Source organism: Pristiophorus japonicus, chromosome 6 (assembly GCF_044704955.1).
Source record: "Pristiophorus japonicus isolate sPriJap1 chromosome 6, sPriJap1.hap1, whole genome shotgun sequence".
NCBI classification, from domain to species: Eukaryota; Metazoa; Chordata; class Chondrichthyes; family Pristiophoridae; genus Pristiophorus; species Pristiophorus japonicus.
The window spans coordinates 169,303,294-169,325,243 of NC_091982.1; the positions used below are offsets into that span (position 1 = coordinate 169,303,294).

Sequence of the window (21,950 nt, forward strand, 5' to 3'; positions counted from 1 at the left end):
TGAAAGAGCTGTCCAATTTAGTTCCACATCTCAGCCTTTTCTCCATAATCCTGCAAATTAGTCCTCTTCCAGTACATGTCCAACTGCCTTTTGAAAGTTCCTATAGAATCTGACTCCATCACCTACAAGTAGTATTTTTCAGATCTCAACAACACTCAAAATATTTCTCCTTTAGTTCTTTTGCTAATTATTTTAAATCCATGGCGTCTGACACTGACCCACTTTCCAGAGGAAACAGTTTCTCCCAACTTGCTCGATCAAACCCCTTTAATTTTGAATACCTCTGTAGGTCTACCCTCAAACCTTGTCTGCTCTAATGACTTTCTTGTTTTTGTAGTCAATGCCACTATTTGCAAAGCTACTTTCTTAACCGCCTTATCAACTTTCCCTGCCACCTTCAAAGATTTGTGAATATGTACCCCTAGATCCCTCTGCTCTTGACCCCCTTCAAAATAGTACCATTTAATTATATTGCCTCTCCATGTAATTTCTCACTAAGTGCATCACTTTACACTTATTCGCATTAAATTGCATCTGCCCTGTGTCTGCCCATTTCACTATTTTCTACATGGTCAAGTTTTGTATCATCTGCAAACTTAAAAATTGTATACTCTATACCCAAGTCCAGGTCATTTACATAAAAGAAATGCAATGGTCCCAATACTGACCCCTGAGGGACCCCACTACATGGTTCTCTCCAGTCAGAAAAACATCTGTTCACCACTATTCTGTGCCGGCTAGCCAAGTTACCACCATTCCTTTATACCACATGCTTCTATTTTCTGAATAAGTCTGTTGTGTGGTATTTTATCAAATGCCCTTGAAAGTCCATATATATGTCTACTGCACTATCTTGATCAATCCTCTCCGTTGCTTCAAGGAACAGTTATTCAGATGTGATTTGCCTTTAACAAATTTATGCTGACTGTCCCTTGTTAACCCTTGCTTCTCCCAAGTGATAATTAATTGTCTGTGACAAGGTCTCTAGTAGTTTTCCCACCGACAGACTAAGTAGCTTGTAGTTACCAGGTTTAACCCGCTCCCAATTTTTTGGAACAGAGATGTAATATTTGCAATCCTCCAGTCCTCTGGCACCACTCCCTATCCAAAGATTGAAACATTGTGGTCAGAGCTTCTGTTATCTGCACCCTAGCTTCTCTCAGCATTCGAGGATGCATTCCATCCGAACCTAGTGTCTTATTAACTTTGAGTGATACCAACCTATTTAGCACCCCCTTTCTATCTACTTGACACCCCAACATTTCAGTATCAGAACAGGAAACCTAACTGGGAGATACAAAGTTAAGAAATGAAAATGGAGCAAAACTGGTCCAAAAGTCCTTTTTAAAAAAAGGTTCATCAAAGAATATGCAGATATAATAGAAAACTAATCAATAAATGTGTATAGAAATGTTTAAGTTTTTATAACATGTTATTTATATGAACTTCCAGAAAGCACTTGATAATGTCCCTCATAAGAGACTTAACTAAACTTGAAGCCTGTGGAATTGAAGGCAAATTATTGACTTGGTTAGGAAATTGGCTCAGCGGCAGGAGGCAGAGTGAAGGGATCATGGGCAAATATTCTAATTGGCATTAGGTGTCCCGCAAGGATCTGTGTTGGGGCCTCAACTATTCACCGTTTTTATCAACGACTTAGATGATGGGATAGAAAGCCATATATCAAAATTTGCCAATGACAGATAGCAATGTGGATGGAAGCATAAAATAACAAAGAGGTATTAACAGATTATGTGAATGGGCAAAACTGTGGCAAATGAATTTCAATGTAGGCAAATGTGAGGTCATCCACTTTGGATCTAAAAAAAGGATATAACAGGAACAGGAAAAGCTAACAGTGGAGGTCCAGAGACTCAAGGGTTCTGGTACATAGGTTATTAAAATTCCATGAACGGATACAGAAATAATCAAAAATAATGGAATGCTGGCCTTTATATCTTGAGGACTAGTATACAAAAAGGTTAGAAATCATGCTTCAGCTATACAAAGCCCGGGTTAGACCACACCTGGAGTACTGTAAGCAGTTTTGGACATCACACCTTAGGAGGGATAGGTCTTGGAGGAAGTGCAGCATAGGTTTACCAGAATGATACCCAGACTCAAAAAGGGTTAAATTATGAAAGATTACACAAACTAGGGTTGCATTCCCCGGAGTTTAGTAGGTTAAGAGGTGATTGAATCAAAGTTTTCAAAGATAGTAAGTTGAACAGATAGGGTAAATAAACTATTTCTGCTGGTTGGCGAGTCTAGAACTAGGGGGTATATTTTAGGAGTTAGATCTTTCAGGGGTGAAATTAGGAAATATCTCTAGACACAAAGAATGGTAGAAGTTTGGAACTCTCTTCTGCAAACAGCAATTGATGCTACATCAATTGTTAATTTTAAATTTGAGATTGATATTAGGATATGCTGTTAGGTCGCAGATCAGCCAGAATCTCATTTAATAGTGGAACAGGCTCAAGGGCTAAATGGCCTACCCTTGTTCCTAAAATCTGCAGTAGTCTACTTTGTTGGCACTCAGGTGAAAACCCTGAAACAAATAGTAGTATTTGCAGACTGGAAAGGCAAATAATCAACAAAAATAAGGTGGTATATTTGGGAATCAATCTGTTGTTGAGATGTATTCCATTGTCGAAGTTCCTGATTTATTTTTAAACGAAAAAGCTTTTAATTTGTGTTAAAATACTATTTTTTTTGTGCTTATAGTTCTAATTCCAGTTAAGCAACAGGAAGCAGCGACACCTTAGGCATAGATACACTGGATATACACCTGTCCCCCAAGTAGACATTTTCCTGCTGCTGAATTTACTACTCAATCTCTAGTGGTCTTGCCCAAGGTGAATCGAAGAACAGAGTTTATCATTCACATGTATCTGATAGCCTTTTGATGTTCATTGCATTGTGTCCTGTCCAGAAGTCAAGGTGGCACTATTCGCCTGCGAAGCTCACGTTGCCTCAAACATCAAGCTACCTGTAATTGGAAACATTCTGAAATAGAAATAATTAAATGTTATATAGAATACAAAATTGAAATACAAACTTCAAAAACTAAAGATGTTATTTATATACAATACAAAAAACTGAAAAAGTTGACCAAATCTGACTCAGTAAAATATTAAAAGTTAACAGTATGGAGTAAAATTATGGGAAGTTTTCAGAATGTTACAGGAAAATAGAAATGATTAGCCATTTCATATAACCAAGCAACAGGTTAATATTTTTAATTAGCTGAAACAAATATATTTATGAATTGAAACTTAAGAAAATAAAAATGGCAAGGACCATCTAGCAGATATTTACAGCAGGAATCATGAGAGTCAGAAGCTCAGCAGTTAAGATGCACACGAGACCGACCCAATTGTAAGAGTGCGTCTGACTGGACACAAAAATTATTTCATAATGAAAGGATTGAAAGAATTGCAGTAGAATGCAATCGTCTAATATGACCAGAAAGAACAAGTGAGCGGTAGCCAGAGCAGGACTTCAATCAAGGGTGCTACTGGCCTTTGACAACGCAGTAAATTACAGTTTTAAATAACTTACCTGTGAGAAAAACAAAATCAGTTTAGGAAAAATCAAGATAGTATTTGAGCTGGGACAGAAAAGTTCAATTTAGTATACAGAGTTTTAAAAGTCCAAAGCATAGTTTAAATGAATATTATAAAAGAAAACCTCAAGAAAGACTTGCATTTATAAAGCACCTTACACTAGCTCAGGATGTCCCAAAGCGCCTTACACCCAATGAAGTACTTTTGAATTGTTGGAATATAGGAAAATGCAGGCCATATATTGTACATGACAGGCAAGGTAAAAACTTCAATCACAGTACCACCTACAATTGTGACAGGTCCTATGATGTGTTTTCCCATAGGGATATTCATATGGAAATTTTGAACCAATTGTGCGCTCCATGTACATTTATATTTATCTCGTTGTAGCAGGAAAAAATATCCTAAGTTTCTCATACTTCAAAAAGTAACTTTACTATACTGATTTACTCAAATGAGATTCACAACTTGAAAGATCGCAACTTCAAATCAAACTGGCTATTGTTTCCAACCAGCTGAATATACAGCTGTATAAATAATGCTTTTACCATTACAGTTGTCTTACTTACATGCCAATCTAGAAAATCAAAAGCTGACCAACAGCTTCAATAAAGCAGTCAGCCAAAAGAAAACAAACAGAGAACTCAGGAACAAACCAAAACTAGTTACAGATTTTGTAACTTATGTTATAGATATACATATCCCTTCACTTGCATGGGGAGGGGGGGGGGGGGTACATTTCTGGGGAAGACTGGATACAAAGGGCTTACTCCCCAGAAAATGTGAATCTTTAATAATTACACATTCGAGTTAATTTTAAGCACACTCCTATTTCACAATATTTAATGTAAAAATAATGCAACATTTGAATTTTCAAATGACCAACCAGACTCCTCCACATTCAATTTCTCAACCCTAATTTAAAGGCACCCTACCCCATTCAATACATTACCTTTTTACAGAGACTCTCCTTCTCCAACCCTACCGGTCCATACTGGCACCTTTCTCCATCATCTCCTTACTAAATTGAACCTGGCATTCTTCTCTTCCAGTCAGGTCCATTCTTTCTAGTACTTTTTTCTCCCCCAGTTAATACTGGCACTCTCCTTCCTCATCCCTAAAGCAACTCAGCACCTCTCACCCCAAAAGTACTGCTCCCAGCTTCACTCCCTCCCTTACATTGTCATCTGTTGACCTCCTCTCTCCTACTGGAGTTTGGCTGCTAATAGACTGGACCAAGAATTTTTTAGCAGCACTCCTAAACTGAATAGCAGTGATTCCAGCCTCTGCATACTGTCGGTGAGAATTCCCGGTTTGGTGAGAATTCCTATTTGCAGTTTAGTGGTCAGAATCATGTCATTAGTATTAAAAGCAGCATTGAGGGCCAGGTATCAGGTCCTATCTATTTACAGTTCGACTCAGGTAGGAGCAGAACTGAGGTGGGCAGGTTCCAGTCCCCACTTTTAGAAGTAAAAAATGTTCCGTTTGTGCTCCCAGATACTACCGACGTGAAACATTCATGGGCGCTGTATGTGGCCATTTATGGTATTGTACATTTACAAATATTTCTTTCCAGAGACCAACCTTTGGCAATACTGAAGCTACCCCATTTGATCTCACAAGAAACCTGACCCTAGCTCCCATTTCATTCCCCTCCCCAGCTGCTTACTACAGTGTGATGCATTGGTGAAAAACCCAGAATCTTCAAACCCCACATATCACCACCAAGACCACCTATTTCCATCTCCATGATATCACAACCATCCTTACCTCACTGTCGCAGCCACTGAAATACTCTCTTGTTTTTGTTGGAGAAATTGAACCTGGTGGTGCCAACCTCACCACCAGCTTCTACCCTTGAAAAATCGTAATTCATCCAGATTTATGTCACGAGAAGTCCATCCTACTCACCTATAGACTGTGTGCTCAGTTATCGATTGGCTCCCTATCCATTAATTTTGAAGTGTTATCGAGGTCTACAAATCTCCTCAATGGTGTTGCTCCATCCTGCCTTTGAATTTGCGTGATCAAGCATGCATGATAGATGCTGACATAACATAAGAAACAGGAGCAGGAGTAGGCCATTTTGGGCCCTCGAGCCTGCTCCGCCATTCAATAAGATCATGCATGATCTGATCATGGACTGAGCACCACTTCCCTGCCTGCTCCCCATAACCCTTTACTCCCTTATTGCTCAAAAATCTATCTCTGCCTTAAATATTTTCAATGACCCAGTCTCCACAGCTCTCTGGGGCAGAGAATTACATCGATTTACAACCCTCAGAGAAGAAATTCCTCCTTATCTCAGAATAAGGGGCCGCCCATTTAAAACTAAGACCATGTCCTCTAGTTTTAGTTTCCCCTATGAGTGGAAATATCCTCTCTGCATCCCCCTCATTATCTTAGGAGTTTCAATAAGATCACCTCTCATTCTTCTGAACGCCAATATGTATAGGCCCAACCTACCCTCATAAGTCAACCTCCCATCTCCGGAATCAACCTAGTGAAGCCTCCAATATAGGTATATGCTTCCTTAAGTACGGAGACCAAAACTGTACGCAGTACTCCAGGTGTGACCTCACCAATGCCCGGTACAGTTGTAGCAGGACTTCTCTGCTTTTATACTCCATCCCCCTTGCAATAAAGGCCAACATTCCATTTGCCTTCCTGATTACTTGCTGTACCTGCATACTAACTTTTTATGTTTCATGCATAAGGACCCCCAGGTCTCTGTACTGCAGCACTTTGCAATTGTTCTCCATTTAAATTATAATTTGCTTTTCTATTATTTCTGCCAAAGTGGGTAACTTCACATTTTCCCACATTAATACTCCATCTGCCAAATTTTTGCCTACTCACGTAGCCTGTCTATATCCCTTTGCAGATTTTGTGTCCCCACCTTACAATTTGCTTTCCCACCAATCTTTGTATCATCAGCAAACTTGGCTACATTACACTCAGTCCCTTCATCCAAGTCATTAATATAGATTGTAAATAGTTGAGGACCCAGCACCGATCCCTGCGGCACCCCATTAGTCTCTGTTTGCCAACCGGAAAAATGACATTCATGCACATCTTCCAAAAATAGGAGAGAGAAAAAGGGAAAGGCCAACAGCTGGAGACAGTTGAAACAGAATATAGTGCATAAAAAGGAACTTGTATTTATATGGCACCTTTCACATCCTCAGGATGTCCTAAAGAACTTTACGGCCAATTAACTACTTAAAAGAAAATGTAATCGCTTATGATCTTTTAGGTAAACGCGGTAACCAATTTGAACATGGCAAAGTCCCTTATAAACATGTACATACAGATTTACCAGCACATAGATAGAGACATGTCCTGGATGATCCATGAACAATGCCATTGCATTCTCCTGTACATAAAGAAAAAAGCTACTGGCATAATATCAAGGCTTTAAACACCTGCAGCTGCAGCTAATTATATTTAACAAGCTCAATAGCTACCTTTTTGAAGTCTGGAATAATTTATAGCATATGTTTCCTTTAAAATCAAATACATTATAAGTTCTATAATTAAATGTAGAACTTTAAACACAACTTCACTTTAAACAGTAAGCAATTAGAACAGTCACTCAACTTGTAGATTGCACTTTTTCAAGCTCCTTATAAAATGGGCAAAGTTGCATCTGAATCAAACCTGAACTCAAGATTCAAAATGACATGTGGACTTCACCCAAGACTTACAAAACTTTTTGGTCCAATTCAGTACATAGTATTCCACTAACATTCAAATACAAAACAGCAGTGAACAAAGTAAAGTACTGTGACAATATATTTGATGAATTTTCCCATTTTATAATTATAAACTATTATAAATGAAACATGAAGATAAAAATCCAGGCCCATAAATTCCTGGGGGCAGAGAGGGTGGAAAGCTTGATGTTCACATCCCTCACCATGGTAGGGGAGGCAGGAATTTAGGGCAGGACCCAGATACGTTGGGATTCCACCCAGTGTGCACTGGTCCTTGTCCTCCCCGGTGAAGGAAGTGTGCTGGAAGGTTTGAGAGAGGGGTTGATAGTGCCCAAGCTTCTCTGGGAAATCAAACCCTTAAAAAGGCTCTCCCACTGTGGCCCTAGAAGCTCCAGAGAAAAAGTTAACAATCCCGGAGTTGATCGATTACTTAAAAAAAAAAACCCTTCAAGTTGCACCGACAGAAAAAGAGAACTTAACAGTAATTTGTCTTTGGCCCAGAAAGGGTCTCAGGGTCCACCTGTCAGAACAGTCGAGTGCTGCCCTGACATCAGGGCAGTTGTCTTTGATGCACCCATTCTAGTTATTTAGCCCTTGGGATCTCTGAGCTGGAGTTGGGGGTTCATTCCAACATGTGCTGATGGAGCAGACTTCCAGGATTTTTGGGGCTCCACACTCCTCTGATGGTCTAGTGAGCAAAGGGACCACTAGATCAAAAGGTCCCAAGTTTAATCCCCAGTTTGTGCCAAGTTAGCTGATCTCAGCTGAAGCAGTAGTTGGGAAACCACAATTAAAGCTCAATGGTCTGGGCTGGAGGAAGGAAAAAGAGAATACCATCCCCATCACTATCCAGGGCCCCTGCCGGAAAGTGTGTGAAACCATGCATATTAGATTCAGCTGCTATGCCCGTTGCAGGCAAAAAGACTGCTGATACCAAAATGTCAAGAATGACTGCCTGGATAAAATACCAGACGGGTCCAGCCCTTGTGGAATCATATTCCAGAAAAAGTCAGCAACTTCAGAAGAGGAAAGAAAATATTAATTCATTTTGTTTTTCAGGGCATCTTTTTTCCTCTGGTGTCCAAGTATAACCCGTGGCTAGGAAGCAGGTAAACTAGTCACAGGAAGCCACCAATATACTGAAGGGGTGGAAGGAGCTACTCTGATACATTCTTCCCTACAAGGATGTAACTGACAATTAACTTTGCACCTCCACCCCAAGCAGCAGTGAAGATTGTTAACCAAATGCTCCCCCACTGCCATGACGTAACAGACTAGTGCTCCAGGCTGTCTCCTCATTTTTTATTTTGTCTCAACATTAAGGGCTAATGATATCTATCGGCTCTTGTTATGAGGAGCCACTCAATCTGACAGTACGTAAGCTGAATTAATATAGCCTAATTGAAGTGACAGTAAAGCACCCTCAATTAATGACTACATCTCTTGCCAATATTAATTCAGCTCCATTGCACTCTAACTCCTTCAAAATAGCATTCCTATCAACGCCATCAGACTCAATTTAGAATTATTTCAGGATAATTAAGAAAAAAATAATTTCATTGTCACAAATAGTTGGGAGCACTGGTGGTGATAACCCCTTTTTAAAACATTTTTGTTCTGCCATACTTCTTTTTGACCAACACAATTATGTTTCCTGCCAATCCAAAATAAAAAACTTGCAAGTACTAGACTGCAAGTCCAGTCATTTAATCTTGTCAAAGCTGAAATCAGAGCCAAACTGACTGGATATACTGTAAAAATACACAAATATTTTGCATCTTATGGCCAATACAGTAATTTAACCATTGCACCCTGAATATAGCTAAACCAGAGTAGTATAAAACTAATGTATTTATTCATTACTTTCTCATACATGTTCCGGAAAAGTGGCAGTGAGTATACCAGCATTAAAAAAAAAATTTAAGGAATTTTTTTTTTAGGTTCCTCAATGGAATCTGCACCAACTTTTACCACGAGTAACAGGAAAACAACAGTGTTAATACAGCTTCACAGCTTTGCAGAAATGTCATGAAATGGTTCCGCGGACTTTCTTGGTGATATACCAGTATTTCTGTTTTCAATGCTCGAACAGCAAGTATAGGGTTCATGCGAGAGTTAGGATCAACCACCTACTCAACTAATGGAAGTTTTTGGTCAGCATACAGAAATCACATTACACAAATACAAAGAAACATAGCTTTGCTAAGACATTAATCTACTACGGACGTCAAAAAATTAAAAAAAATGTAGGTGCCTTAAGTGCCAAAAAAGACAAGAAAACTGAAGAAGCATTTTCCACCATTTACTCTCATTATCAAAAATAGTTTTCAATTCTTCTTGCAAAACAAAAAAGAAAAAAACAAAAAACAAAAAAATTAAAGTACAGACTGGACACAAACATCACATTATTCCTATGGCTTCAAAACGCTACTTGACCACATTCACAGGAAATGACACCAGCTACACTATAAAAACAAAAGGTGCCATTTGATCTCTTTCTGCATGTGAAAGTTTTCCTGCACATTTACACTATGTGAGTAACCATTGTTCTGCATGCTATGTGCCAAACCAGAAGTGAGGCTGAGGAGTAATTTCATATACATCATTACAATGGTGGACAGTGGTACAAGCAGTTCAGCCACATGGACACATGTAACGGGATTGAGAGATATTATTAATGATAAAATACTGGATTTTTTAAAAAAGGGATGAGGGGGAAGAGAAGAGCACATGCACTAGTCCCCATTTTTTGAAGTGCCTTAGTAAAAATTATGGTATTTATTCCTTTCAATTTTATATGAACATGTGGGCCAAATTGCACATTATGTCACAGGTGCTGGTTGCTTTGTTACTCAGCTGGGTTTTTGCAAATGTGAAACCGGAATTTGCCAATGTGGCTAAAACATATAGCATTTATTTTAGTCAGACATGCTGACAATTATCTGTCAGCTGCAGTACTAACTATCTGGCACTAGAAGGCACGGCTGCACTTTGTAAATATAGTACTACACAATAAGTGCTATGCTACCCAATGGCAGACAGCCAGTAATGCAGAGGCACTGCCTTAACATGCACATTTCAGGCGAATAAATGTAAATTCTTCACCACTTTGTTTTTCATATCACCACTGGAGACAGTGGCGTGCATCCAGCATTATATCAAATTATTATACACCTCTGTAAATTCTTAATAGAATAATCCCCTCAGATAGTGAAGAGAAATGCTTGCACAAAATATTTCTGGCCAGATTAGCACACTTGTGCACAACTTAACCGACTCAATAAACTTCATCTGTACACACTTTCGTTGGCTCCGACACCCTCTCCAATTGTAGGCATCTAAGTGCATGTGCAGGGTGGGGTGGGGTCTTCCAGCAACCACCATTCATGACAGAATTACATATTGAGCACCAGATGGTTCTCCTAATGAAACAGCAAGCAGACCTGAGGGAAGAAAATATATCATGTGCGTTCTAAAGTGTCATCCTCATTTCTACTTGAATCTGCAACTACACAGGTGTAATGGGAGTGTTTTGCTTTGTGCAACTGATCCATGCTAATGCAGTCATCAGAAAATAATGAGGCATTTTGTTTTAAATATATTCTTGGGTCATCTAATGACATTACCAAAATAAAACAAAACCAATGTTTTTTTTGATTTAGAGAACACAAAAATAATCTGCATATAAAAAAGTGACATTATATTCTACATGTAATTTTTAAACTGTTCGTACTGTAGTTCACCATTTTCTGCTTTTTTAAATTACACCTTAACCTTTTGCGATTATGCACAATGCATAAGCAGCAACAATGAGGTCAAATTTCTCTTGCCAAAGATCATTCAGTATAAACCACTTGTAACAGTTCATTAATTACATCATATTCAACCAATTAACCTATTCCTCCTTTTTGGAACCAAGCCTGATGATTTACATTTACTTCAAGTGATCTATACCCAAAGCACTACGGCAAGTTCAACTACGTTTTTTCCCCAACAGAACTATAGCTGCCTTAATGTTGTAGCCATCCCCATGAACAGGGACAAGTCTAAGGTCTACCAGATCGATTCCAATCTAACAGTCATATCTATAGTCAATAGTTTCATCCAAGCTTTTGTCGTCGTGTGGACTGGCAGCTAGGAAAGTTGGTATGGGTGACCCCGTTGTCACATTGATGACACTTGCACTCGTGCTTGCATTCCGCACCGCGTTGCTGATGCTGGTTAGGCTGATGCCCACAGTAAGCCTAGTCTGCTCCAAGGCCTTTTCTGGCACAGCAAAAGCCTCCAACTTTTTCTCGCCGTTGGCCATGTATGAGTTCTGGCAACCACGGCAAATGCAGTCCAAACAGGCCTTGCGATTTGAGTAACAAGGGCAACGTTGCCCACGACATGTAAGAACACTTGGGTTTTGTGTAGCACGTCCACACTTGCACCCCTTCTTCTCTTGGGGCTTTTTGTATGCTATTTTTGATGGGCTACCAGGCATTACAGTACTGCTATGAACTTTCTCTTTATTTTTAGATTTGGTTGTTCCCTGCTTTACTTTTGAGTGCGATTTCTTTGCTCCATGTTCTCCGTGCTTTTTAACACTTTTACTGGCCGCAAGCAAGGATTTGCCCACTTTTAGTGTGCCACCATTTGGCACTGTGGCTACAGTTTCTGCGGACAACTTGGTCTCTCGTTTGGCAGGAACAGGAGCAGCAGCCCCTAATGGTGGGCCATGTATAATGCTGGAAATAGGTAGGGGCTGAATTTTTTCACTGTCGCTCTCTGATCGAGATCGCTTGCGATTGCCCCGTACAATTTTAGGTGTTGCTGCTACACAGGGAATACCGTGAGGGGGTACATTGCTAGAAACAAAAATACTGCTTTTAGGAGGCAAGGAGATGGGTTTGGCATCTATAAGAGGTCCATTGGGTGCACTTTCCTCAGAAACAGGTTGTGAATAATTGCTGCAGGCCTCAAGATTATTTGCAACAGTTTCCAAGTCTTGAAATACATGTCCATCAGTAAATAACAAAGAACCAATAGGCTTTATGTCTTCACCATAGCCACAAATGTCAACTCCCACTACATCGACATTACCACAAGAAACTACTTCGTTGACTGTCTGCAAACTGTCAGAAAAATCCCTATTTTTAAAGTCCTCCCCAGTGCAGGATGCATTGAGCCTCTCTGAATTTTCCGAAGAAATAATATTTACAGTAAATTCACCAGTTGGAAGTCCATTGCAACCAGGCAACCCATTGAAACTAGAGCAGGTCAGTTCAGTATTACTTGAAACTCGCTCACTGTCTTGAATATTTTCAATGATTCGTGGTGTTGCTGCCATTTCCAAGTCACTGGCGCATTCTGAGGTTGACGGGGTTGGCGAACTTGACATATTTAAAGCACTGGCCATAGCGGAAGTCCCTTGCCTCTCTTCATCCAACGATAGCCCCTCTTGCAGCAGGGATAAGATGTCAGGGGCACCATCCATTACCGTAGCTAGATGCTGTGAAATTGGGGACTCAGCTACATATTCACATAGTTTCTTGTAGCAGCACACCAGGATGCTCAGCTGTTTATTTTCCTCAAACTGTTCGTAATCTTTGCACCAACTACAGGAGGGCTTCATCATCATCTTTTTACCTTTACACATTTTGCAGACATAGTGCTGGCAAGTGGAGTTTGTCGGAGCAATTGGATCCTTCAGTAGGTTTCCTGTAAAAGAAAAAAAGTATTCATATCTGGAATGTACTGCTGATGAGATTACTGAAACTTCAGTAATGTATTAGATGTAAAAGTTTGAAGCTTTTTCTTCAGTTTTGTTTCCCATTCATTTTCAAGACAATTTATATCTTGTAATTTTTTTTAAGCAAATTGCTGACACATTACTTCTCACAGAAACAATTCCCACTACAATGGCTCTGCCCATTCTATATTTTCTCCCACGGTGAAGGAAGAGGAGAAAAGATTAAAAAATTACTGAAATGTATTAATTTACATTTTGCCATTAAACAAAGTTGATAGTTTGATACAAAAAAAACCTTTTTGAACAATTTGTCGCAAGTAATTCGCAACTTTATTCCTATTTATAGATTACAGCCTTCAAATACCAGCATGATAGTGACTACAGTGCATGCAAAAAAAGATTCACAAAAATTAATGGTTTTATTATGCCATTTGTTAGTAAATGATTTGTAGGGTGGTGGAGCAGACTGGAGAACGTGTGTTCTTCAGGCAACTGCTTCCTCTACCAGAACTATTGTAAATGTCTTATAAGTGGGCTTTTACAGCCACAATTATAATGCCAATCAGATTCCTCTTTAATAGGGTGGCAAGAGCTCATAAACTTGCTCTATACTGATACTTCCTACTTAATATTCCACTCGTGTTATGCCTTCATTGATTGTGAATAAAGCTCTCTTATTGAAGTTTGCTATGTCAAGTAATTGGTATTTTGTTCCTGAAGCTATGCTATCACTTTGGACCTAGGGAGATAAACTGTTGTATGGGAGAAGTGTGTGTGTGAAAAATTATTTTAATCATAGGGGTGGAAACTAATACCATACCAACACAATACTAAGTAACATTCTATTTGCATCCTCACATACAAAATATGCAAACAGCATTAGGCTAGGTACAACATAGAAAAAAAGTGAGGACGAGAAAACAGATAGGCAATTTAAATGCATAAACAATTATTTTGTGAATAAAGCAATTTGAAGTGAATAGCTGATCTTCACTTTTGCCCATGTTAAACAGTTTTGTACATTTCTTTTCAATGTCACCTGCCTAAAACAGCAGCAATTCAATTAACGTGCACCATGTATACATATATTTTAAAAGACATGCCCCCAACAGCTTCAGTCATAGATAATTTCCACGAGAGTGCTCAAACGAACAATTCAATTAAAGAGAATGAGACCAATTGGTTGATTAGTATCTTGTCCATTACTTACTGCCATTCTAAAATGCCCAAGATTGCTACAAATCATTTAAATTGCAGTTCTCAACAATTAAGTTCTCAACACTTGCAAAACTGATCGAATATGGACTTACACAAAAGTCAGAGAAAATAAAATAGCTTTAAACATGTGTAATGATGTGCAACATATCCAAAGCACAAATTGACTGCAATGTTATACAATAAGAACACAGTCAACCAATAGTACACTAGCTATTTTACAAGAAAAGATTTAAACATCAAATTTGAAATGATGTTCTTCTTAAAATGTAATGTTCCTCACAAGGGACAGAAATAAGCTATTGCTTGTCTGCCTAGTAAGCATAAGCCAAAACATCTTGGGACTTCCACATCAACCTCTTGAGTAAACACATCAGGGATACATAAATCAATGTCTGACCATAGTACAAGGGTTCAAATAAAGTTAAAAAAAATAAGGAGTATCTGCTGCAATTTAAAGAATATATTTGGAAGCTGACATATTGAAACTAACCCAATAAGCTGGTGTTCCTGGACATCACAGGCTAACTTTATAAAGTAATGTATAGACAAATGCATTTCTTGTTAAAGATGTAACAAAATTGTTTGGTGATGGGACATTGAACTGAATTTTTGTTTCATTAAAATAAGGCAAACAACATATGGGGCAGGCATGTTTTCCTCAACTGATGAAACACATTTTTGCTATTGATATTAACTTTGCTGGGTACATTTTAGACCAGGAGATAGGCCGACAGTTAAATACATTTTGTTTTGCAGCAGCAATCTTACATGGAAACCTACAATAGTAGTGAACATGCTAGTAAACAAATTGTTACTGCACCATATTGTTTCCCCTTCTGTATCCTTAGTGATAAAATCATGAGCAATGCTCATCTTTTAACTCTTCTATCTCTGCCCCCTCATCAACAGGTAACATCTTCCAAAACTTGGTACTGCTGGCTTTGTCTGAAATACTTACCGGTAATTACAACTGAAGACATTCTACTATTGCAGTGAAATGGCTGAACTAGTAACCACCATAACAATATAATTTCACCTTAATTGCCTTCATCTACAATTTTCTATTGCACTACCAGGTGGCAGAGTACAACAGAGTAAGAGTTAGTAACCTCACAACTCCCTAGGTTCCTCTGAACCAAGTAATAAAAAGCAAAGAAACACATCAACATTTCGGTAGTAGGCTGTTCACCACAACTAAATCCAACACAATTTAAAAAAATGGTAATTATTACAATCAACAACTATAAACTATAACTCAATTCTCAGGTGTCAGTGAACACTGACAGAATACCATCCAATTTTGGATTAAAAACTTTTGTTTTCTCAACTCTAAAATAGCAATTGCAAATCACAAATAATCAATGAGTACTGCATTCAGTTTTGGATACCAAAACTCAGGCAAGATATATTGGCCTTGGAGAGGTTACAACACAGAATGATACCAGAGGTTACAAACCAGAATGATACCAGAGCTTAAAGGGTTAAAATACCAGGACAGGTTACATAAATTTGGCTGGTGTTGCTTTGATCTTAGACAGTTGAGGGATGATCTAATCATTTTTTTTAAATTATAACGGGATTCGATAGGGTAGATAGTGAACTATTTCCTCTGGTGGCGGAATCCAGAACAAGAGGGCATATTCTTAAAATTAGAGCTTGGCATTTGGGAGTGAAATCAGGAAGCACTAGTTAACGCAAAGAGTAGTCGAAATCTGGAATCGCTATATAAAAAAATAAAACACCTTTTTTTTTCTAATGGCATACAAGACAGCCTCGTTAATATGGTACTAAGTATTTGTGTTAAGAGATCTCAATTAAAATTGCAACAAGCTGATCTACTGGAAGTCTACTGCAAATCTTACAGGATTGCCAAAACAATATTAATATGAACTATTCTCCGGTATTAAATTAATGTTAAGGGAGTTCTATTTTACATTTGATACAGCTGTCACTATCCTGTAATTGCGAGTACCATGTAAATAGCATTGAAGGTTTTACTTTGTTTTCAACTTTTAAAATCTCAAATTTGTACTCAATCTTAAATTGGACTGAAGATATCACCAAATTACCCACATTTATTTAGATGAAATGTCAAGACTGCCTATTACATCCCAAGATTCTTAAAATGAGCACTAAAATTATTAGGTAAATCATAGAATTATACAGCACAAGAGTCCATTTGGCCCATCAGTCCTGTGCTGGCTCTTAAGTAGAGCTATCCAATTAATTCCACTCCCCAGCTCTTTTCCCATAGTCCTGCACATTTTTTTTTACAGAATAGAATACTGGGAAATGTAATAAGATTACTTAAAAAAAAAAGATAACTGCAGGAAGTAAATCTGGATACATTTTCTCTGTCATTTCTGATTTGGACTAATTGCATACACATTTTGCAGATTATCCTTGCTATTTTCCCTAATGCATACTAAATGACCTGACTCTTGGCACTTTGCCCAGAGTTCGGCGCCCAAACAATGAGGCAGACATATAAACCATATCAGGCACCAACCAACTAGCCATCTCTTACAAAACGGCTTATCCAATGTATGAATGAGTAAAGGTGGGAATTCTGAGTTTTTAATTAAAAAAATAACATTCTCTTAAAATATTTGACTGCACTTCCTCAACCCCAGCAAGATACTGTATCAAGATGAAGTTTCTTACCACACTTTATATTAAGAAAAATCAGTGTTGTCCCCGACACTGATCACATATATAAAGGGTGTAAGTATGCAGGAATGAAGCACCTCATCAGGTTCTCCTTCCTCCCTTCAGGGCACAATGTGCTCACCTCATGTATCTCAATTCAGAAGTCTGGTATCTCTCCCATAGTTTGACTTTGGGGCTGAAGCCCTTCCCTGGACCTGTACCAAGCTGTATAAATCAACCTCACAATTAGCTGTGGCACCTCGAGGGAGTGGGGGGTGGGGGTGGGGGGTGGGGGGGGGGGGGAGGAAAGAAAGAGGAGAAGAAAAGGTAAAAATATAAAATATCCCCAAACACTGCAAGAGGGTCTCTCTCTCTTTCCTTGCAAGTCCATGTAAAGTGGCATCTCTCCCTCTCCCATCCAACAGTCTGTCCCTCAAGTGATTGGAGAGTTGGAAACAGGGCCTCAAGCTGTAGCTTTTCTGCAATCCCCAACAGCTGAACCAGGTATTACCTCATCATGGCACCCCCACCACCAAAAATTGCTCTCTTAATACTTTCATGAATATAGCAAGTTGCTGAACTAAACTAAATCAAGCATACTGCAACATAAACAGTTATCCAAAGTGTTATTTCAGATACTTTATATGCACAGGCCCAGAGATCAGAGCTATAGCCAGGGATCTCATTGAGGATTTAGCAAGACAACTGTTCACTATGATGGATCCAAGGGTAAAGGGAACAAAACTGACAATCGGGAAGGAATCACTGGCTTCATTCAAACTCTACGCTCCACAAGCCTGCATCCCAAAAGCCACAGTCTAAAAATAAAACAAAACTATTCACACACAAACATACAAACACTGGAAACACACTCGGGGAGCTCAAATCAATTACCAACATTAAAAGGACTAGTATTTCTTCTTTAATGCCATTTTTGATCTTCACCCCTTCAGTAAAAGCCATTTAAAACACACATTTGGATGACCTTTTATCTTTGTTCAATAATTTGTATTTTACCATAACCATTTATCAAAACTACTATTGTGGTAATTGAGTGTTATGATACCACAACAAAACTATATATCAACATGCTTTCTCCTTTCCATATTTAGCAGAAACAACAAACACTAGGGAGTATTTATCACCATGGACTCTTAAATGCTGATAAAAAGGTATTTTACTACTATTTGAAATTTTAGTTAATAAAGACTACATAGCATTCTACATATAAATAAAATTCCCAAGTGAGACCTTAAACACTACTTGCACTGTTTACCTCAAGAAAGTGTATTGAAATTATCTTTCGATTTAACTGCAAGAGCCATAAGGCAAGATAAAAAAACACTAAAGGGATCACCCATGTAGAAAACTTCAAAACAGCATTGTTACTCTGCGTGGCCTTTACTCAAATCCACATTTAAACATACCTTCCTATGGCTTAAAAAGAAATAATGTTGTGTCTTAAAAGTGCCCAACAAGGAATCAGCCAACATTAGGCAGTGTAGCAAGTTAGCAATTCAACAGCCACTGGTTGTCAGGGTTCAGGTGTATACCCAAGATTCCCACAACCAATCCCAACTTTTGTTGTGCTATCAGTAGAGTGCCAAGTAGAGGATTCCCTACAAAGAGAACAAAAATGTTTTAAGCAGAAGGCCTGTCATCCTTGGCTACTCTAAAAAGGTCACAGGGGGTGAAGAACAGGTAAAAGGTTACTGGGGGGCCAAAATATAAAAGATATTTGGAAAAAAATACAAATTTAAACAGGACTTAAAATTAAACTGCATCATAAAATGGGAGAATTTCCATCGACAATACAAAAGGATACCCTGAAAGAATGCAGGAAAATGAATAGAACCTTTTATCAATATACACGGAGGAACAATTTTCCTATACCTCAATCACTTCAAAAGATCAGTAAATGTACCATCTTATGGAAGCCGAGAGTGACATTTACCAAACCATACTTAAGTTCCTCAAAAAACGTCAGATTAACCATTCCACGCAAAGTTGTCTAAACTTTATAAAAAAATATATAACTACGGATAAGATAGGTTTTGATGTAATTTTTGGAATTAAATCGAATATATGAAAAGTGTAATAATCTAAAAGGAGAAGGATGACAAAGTAATGGATTCCGATAGAAGCCGAGGTGCTCATTGGGTGAACTTGCTGCGTCTCCAGATCGAAGCCTCAGAGCAAACACGTGCGCGTGTTTACTTTTGGGCAGAATACAAAAGCGTCCTGGTATAGTGGACCTATTCCTCTTGGGTCAACTAATGCAAAATTACAACTTTTAATAAAACAAGATCAAGTCTATATCCACAATTGGTAACAACTAGCAGTGAATTACTTTATAAAAGATTTCCCAATTTTGTAACCAGATTTTAAAAAAGGGGTTTACACTCGCCTACGCAACGGAGCGGGGATTTCAAACTACTAGGCTTCCCATTCACATTAATACAAAACTAGCTGGTCAATTGCAAAGAAAAAGCGGGAACAAATTTTAAAAGAAACATTCTCTGTCACTACCCACAGACTCATTCCATTTAATAATACTGTTCCACATTAAAAATGAAATGAATCATAGATGAATTGAAATCATCTGTCTAGAAACACATACTGTTACGTGGTAATAAAACCATCGATCTCCCCGAACACGTGGTAACTTTTGTTTTCAAGACAGAGAAATGCAAATTGCAAGCCATCAAGCTTATTTCTTGAGATCTCGGATTACAACAGAGAAATGCACAAAGAACCGGAACAAATGAATCGAGCATTCGGTGAATACAGGACATTAAAATAATGTTGTCATCTTTGTACTTACAGGCTTGTAGGAAAATTACAAATTGTGTTTGTGATCTATATTATAAAAAGCACAGACCTGTTGCAACGAAAAACAGTAAATCAGTACAGTAAGTGTTTAAGCCGTACTTTAATACGGTCGAGTTATGGGTGAAAACCCTAAATTCAACGGAGCTCCACAGCTTTGACAACACTACAGGCTTCTGCTGCAATGTAAACAGGAAAACACATTGTACAAACGTGCAATTTGCAGCCCTCTTGTTATTCTGAAAAAGACCCGATTATACAAAGATCACTTCAAATACTGTATTAAATTAATCGCGAAAAAACCCCAGTCTTCGGCCAAGATAAAAACAAACACTTCAGTGCAGACCTCAGCTGCAATGCTAGATAAATCTTAAGCCAGCTAGGTATGGAAAAATATTTTCCTAAACATCACTATCCAATTACACAACAACGTTGTTCTAACTGTTGTGCTTAAAATGTATAACTCAGTCAGGTTTGTGCTATAAGAAATGCAGAATTGCTGTCCTAATACTGTAAACAGTGCAGGCTTCTTGGTGCAATGCAAAGGATACATCTCAACACAAGCGGAGGAGGAAACTACGCCACTTGCACTCAAGGAGAAAAAGGTAAAAGAAAAACACACACACAAATTTACAACTGAACATGCACAATTTGCAATGTGCATCGAAAAGCTTTGGGGAAAAAAATCAGATGCAGTTAATGGTGGTGAGCAGAACAGGCCTCTGGTGCAATGCACAAATCCTCCATACAGAATACACATGGAGAAAGAGAGGGGGGGAAAATCAGGCTCAAAAATATAACAGAGAGGAGCGTCTGCTCGTTATATAACTGCACAGATCTCCACCGCCCCTCTCCTCCTTTTGCAAAATAAAGACAGCGTGTGCTTTTTTTTTGTGAGGCAGTCATTATTTTTTCTGGCGCTTCTAAAACACTCACCGCAGACGCAGCAGGAGAGGGACTGGCGCAGGTAGGGCAGCAGTTTGTAGAGCTCGGAGAAGGAGCCGGGCTCCTGCGGCTCGCACTGCATGATGTAGCGGCAGGTCGACACGTACAGGCTGGTGGCGTTGACCGGATTCATGGCGGCGGCGGCGCGGGCCAGGCCGTTCTGTCGATGCTGCTGCTGCCGCCGGCGAGAAGATTTCCGATTCCTCTTTCTCCGACGCCCAGTTGCGGCGGCGTTTCCAACGTCCATTTAATAGAGCGAGGTGTCAGCGGCGGGGCCGCTGCTGCTGCCGTTTCCCTGCTCGGCGTGTTGCAGTCTCTGGCGGCTCGGTTCCTCGCCCAGAGCCATAACAACAACAGCGGCGGCGGTGGCGTCGAGCCGACTACCCGCGGGCGGCGTCCCCATCCGAGCCGCGCTGGCTGCGGGCTCCGCGTCCCTCTGGCGATCGGCACCTACCGCTGAACTCGAGCGCGGGGGGCCTGGGCCGCGCACCTCTCGCCATTCGCCAGAACTCACCCCCCGTCTCCCTCCCGCAGCCCCCTCGACAAACCCCCAACAACACACACACCCTCCTCTCCTCCTCAGAGTCCTCGGCTTTGCGAGGGAGGGCAAAGAAAAGCCAAGGGGCAAGGGAAAGGGAAAGGGGGGGAAAAAAGAGCGTGCGAACGACAGAGCTCAACCCCTCGCAACCCGCCCCGACATCGACACCATCCTCATCCTCATCCTCCCCGCGCTGGCGGCGGCCGCTTCGCTCCTTCTCCCGCAGGCTGCCCCGCTGACGGTTATATCCCGCCCCCTGTTTAAATTCTGCCCGGGTTGGGGAGTAAGCGCGAGAGGCGGCAGGCAGGCGGGCGGGGGGTGCGCGAGGTTTTTTTTAAATGGTGGAAACGTTCGTTTAAAGAGGAAAAAACGGAAAGAGCTCGAGCGCCAGTCACGTGACTGGAAGAAAAAAGAAGGTAAGACGAAGCGCCTTTCCAAATGCCTGATCGCTTTCATTTTTTTTTGAGGGGAGGGGTGGAAAAAAAGCCCCTTCCTGCCACTAATTATATCCTTTTTAATGCAGATTGAGGTACCAAATAATTGCCTTCGGTTTAAGTTTTATTTTGCCTGCTTTGGTCTCGATAAGGATATGTTTTGAAACCGTCTCCCGTTGTCCGCGCTCGCAATGCTTTTTTTTGAAGGGGATTTTCTGCGTGCGAGGGCGAGTGAGTCCCTTTTTATACGGGAGGTTGCTCGGATGGCGCACAGCCCGCTCAGCCAATAATAAAGGCACCCGCCGAGGTCCTTCGTCA

At 39.7% G+C, this 21,950-nt stretch overlaps 1 protein-coding gene across 1 annotated transcript; it reads right to left on the reverse strand.

The window, feature by feature from the left end:
• Positions 1–9,162: 9,162 nt before the first annotated feature.
• Positions 9,163–21,593, reverse strand: LOC139265856 (E3 ubiquitin-protein ligase MSL2-like). Its single transcript, XM_070883371.1, has 2 exons — positions 20,652–21,593; positions 9,163–12,988 (listed from the first exon to the last, which is right to left on the reverse strand). Exons 1-2 carry the CDS (start codon positions 20,905–20,907, stop codon positions 11,358–11,360), a joined length of 1,887 nt encoding a protein of 628 aa, XP_070739472.1. The 5' UTR covers positions 20,908–21,593; the 3' UTR covers positions 9,163–11,357.
• Positions 21,594–21,950: the final 357 nt, after the last annotated feature.

What these genes read in the sequence shown, in the direction of transcription:
- LOC139265856 (XM_070883371.1), bottom strand. Translation starts at nt 20,907, where the DNA reads ATGGACGTTGGAAACGCCGCCGCAACTGGGCGTCGGAGAAAGAGGAAT. An exon ending in CCTCTCCTGCTGCGTCTGCG is followed by an intron (nt 12,989 to 20,651) that starts GTGAGTGTTTTA and finishes TTTCTTTTACAG; the next exon opens with GAAACCTACTGAAGGATCCA.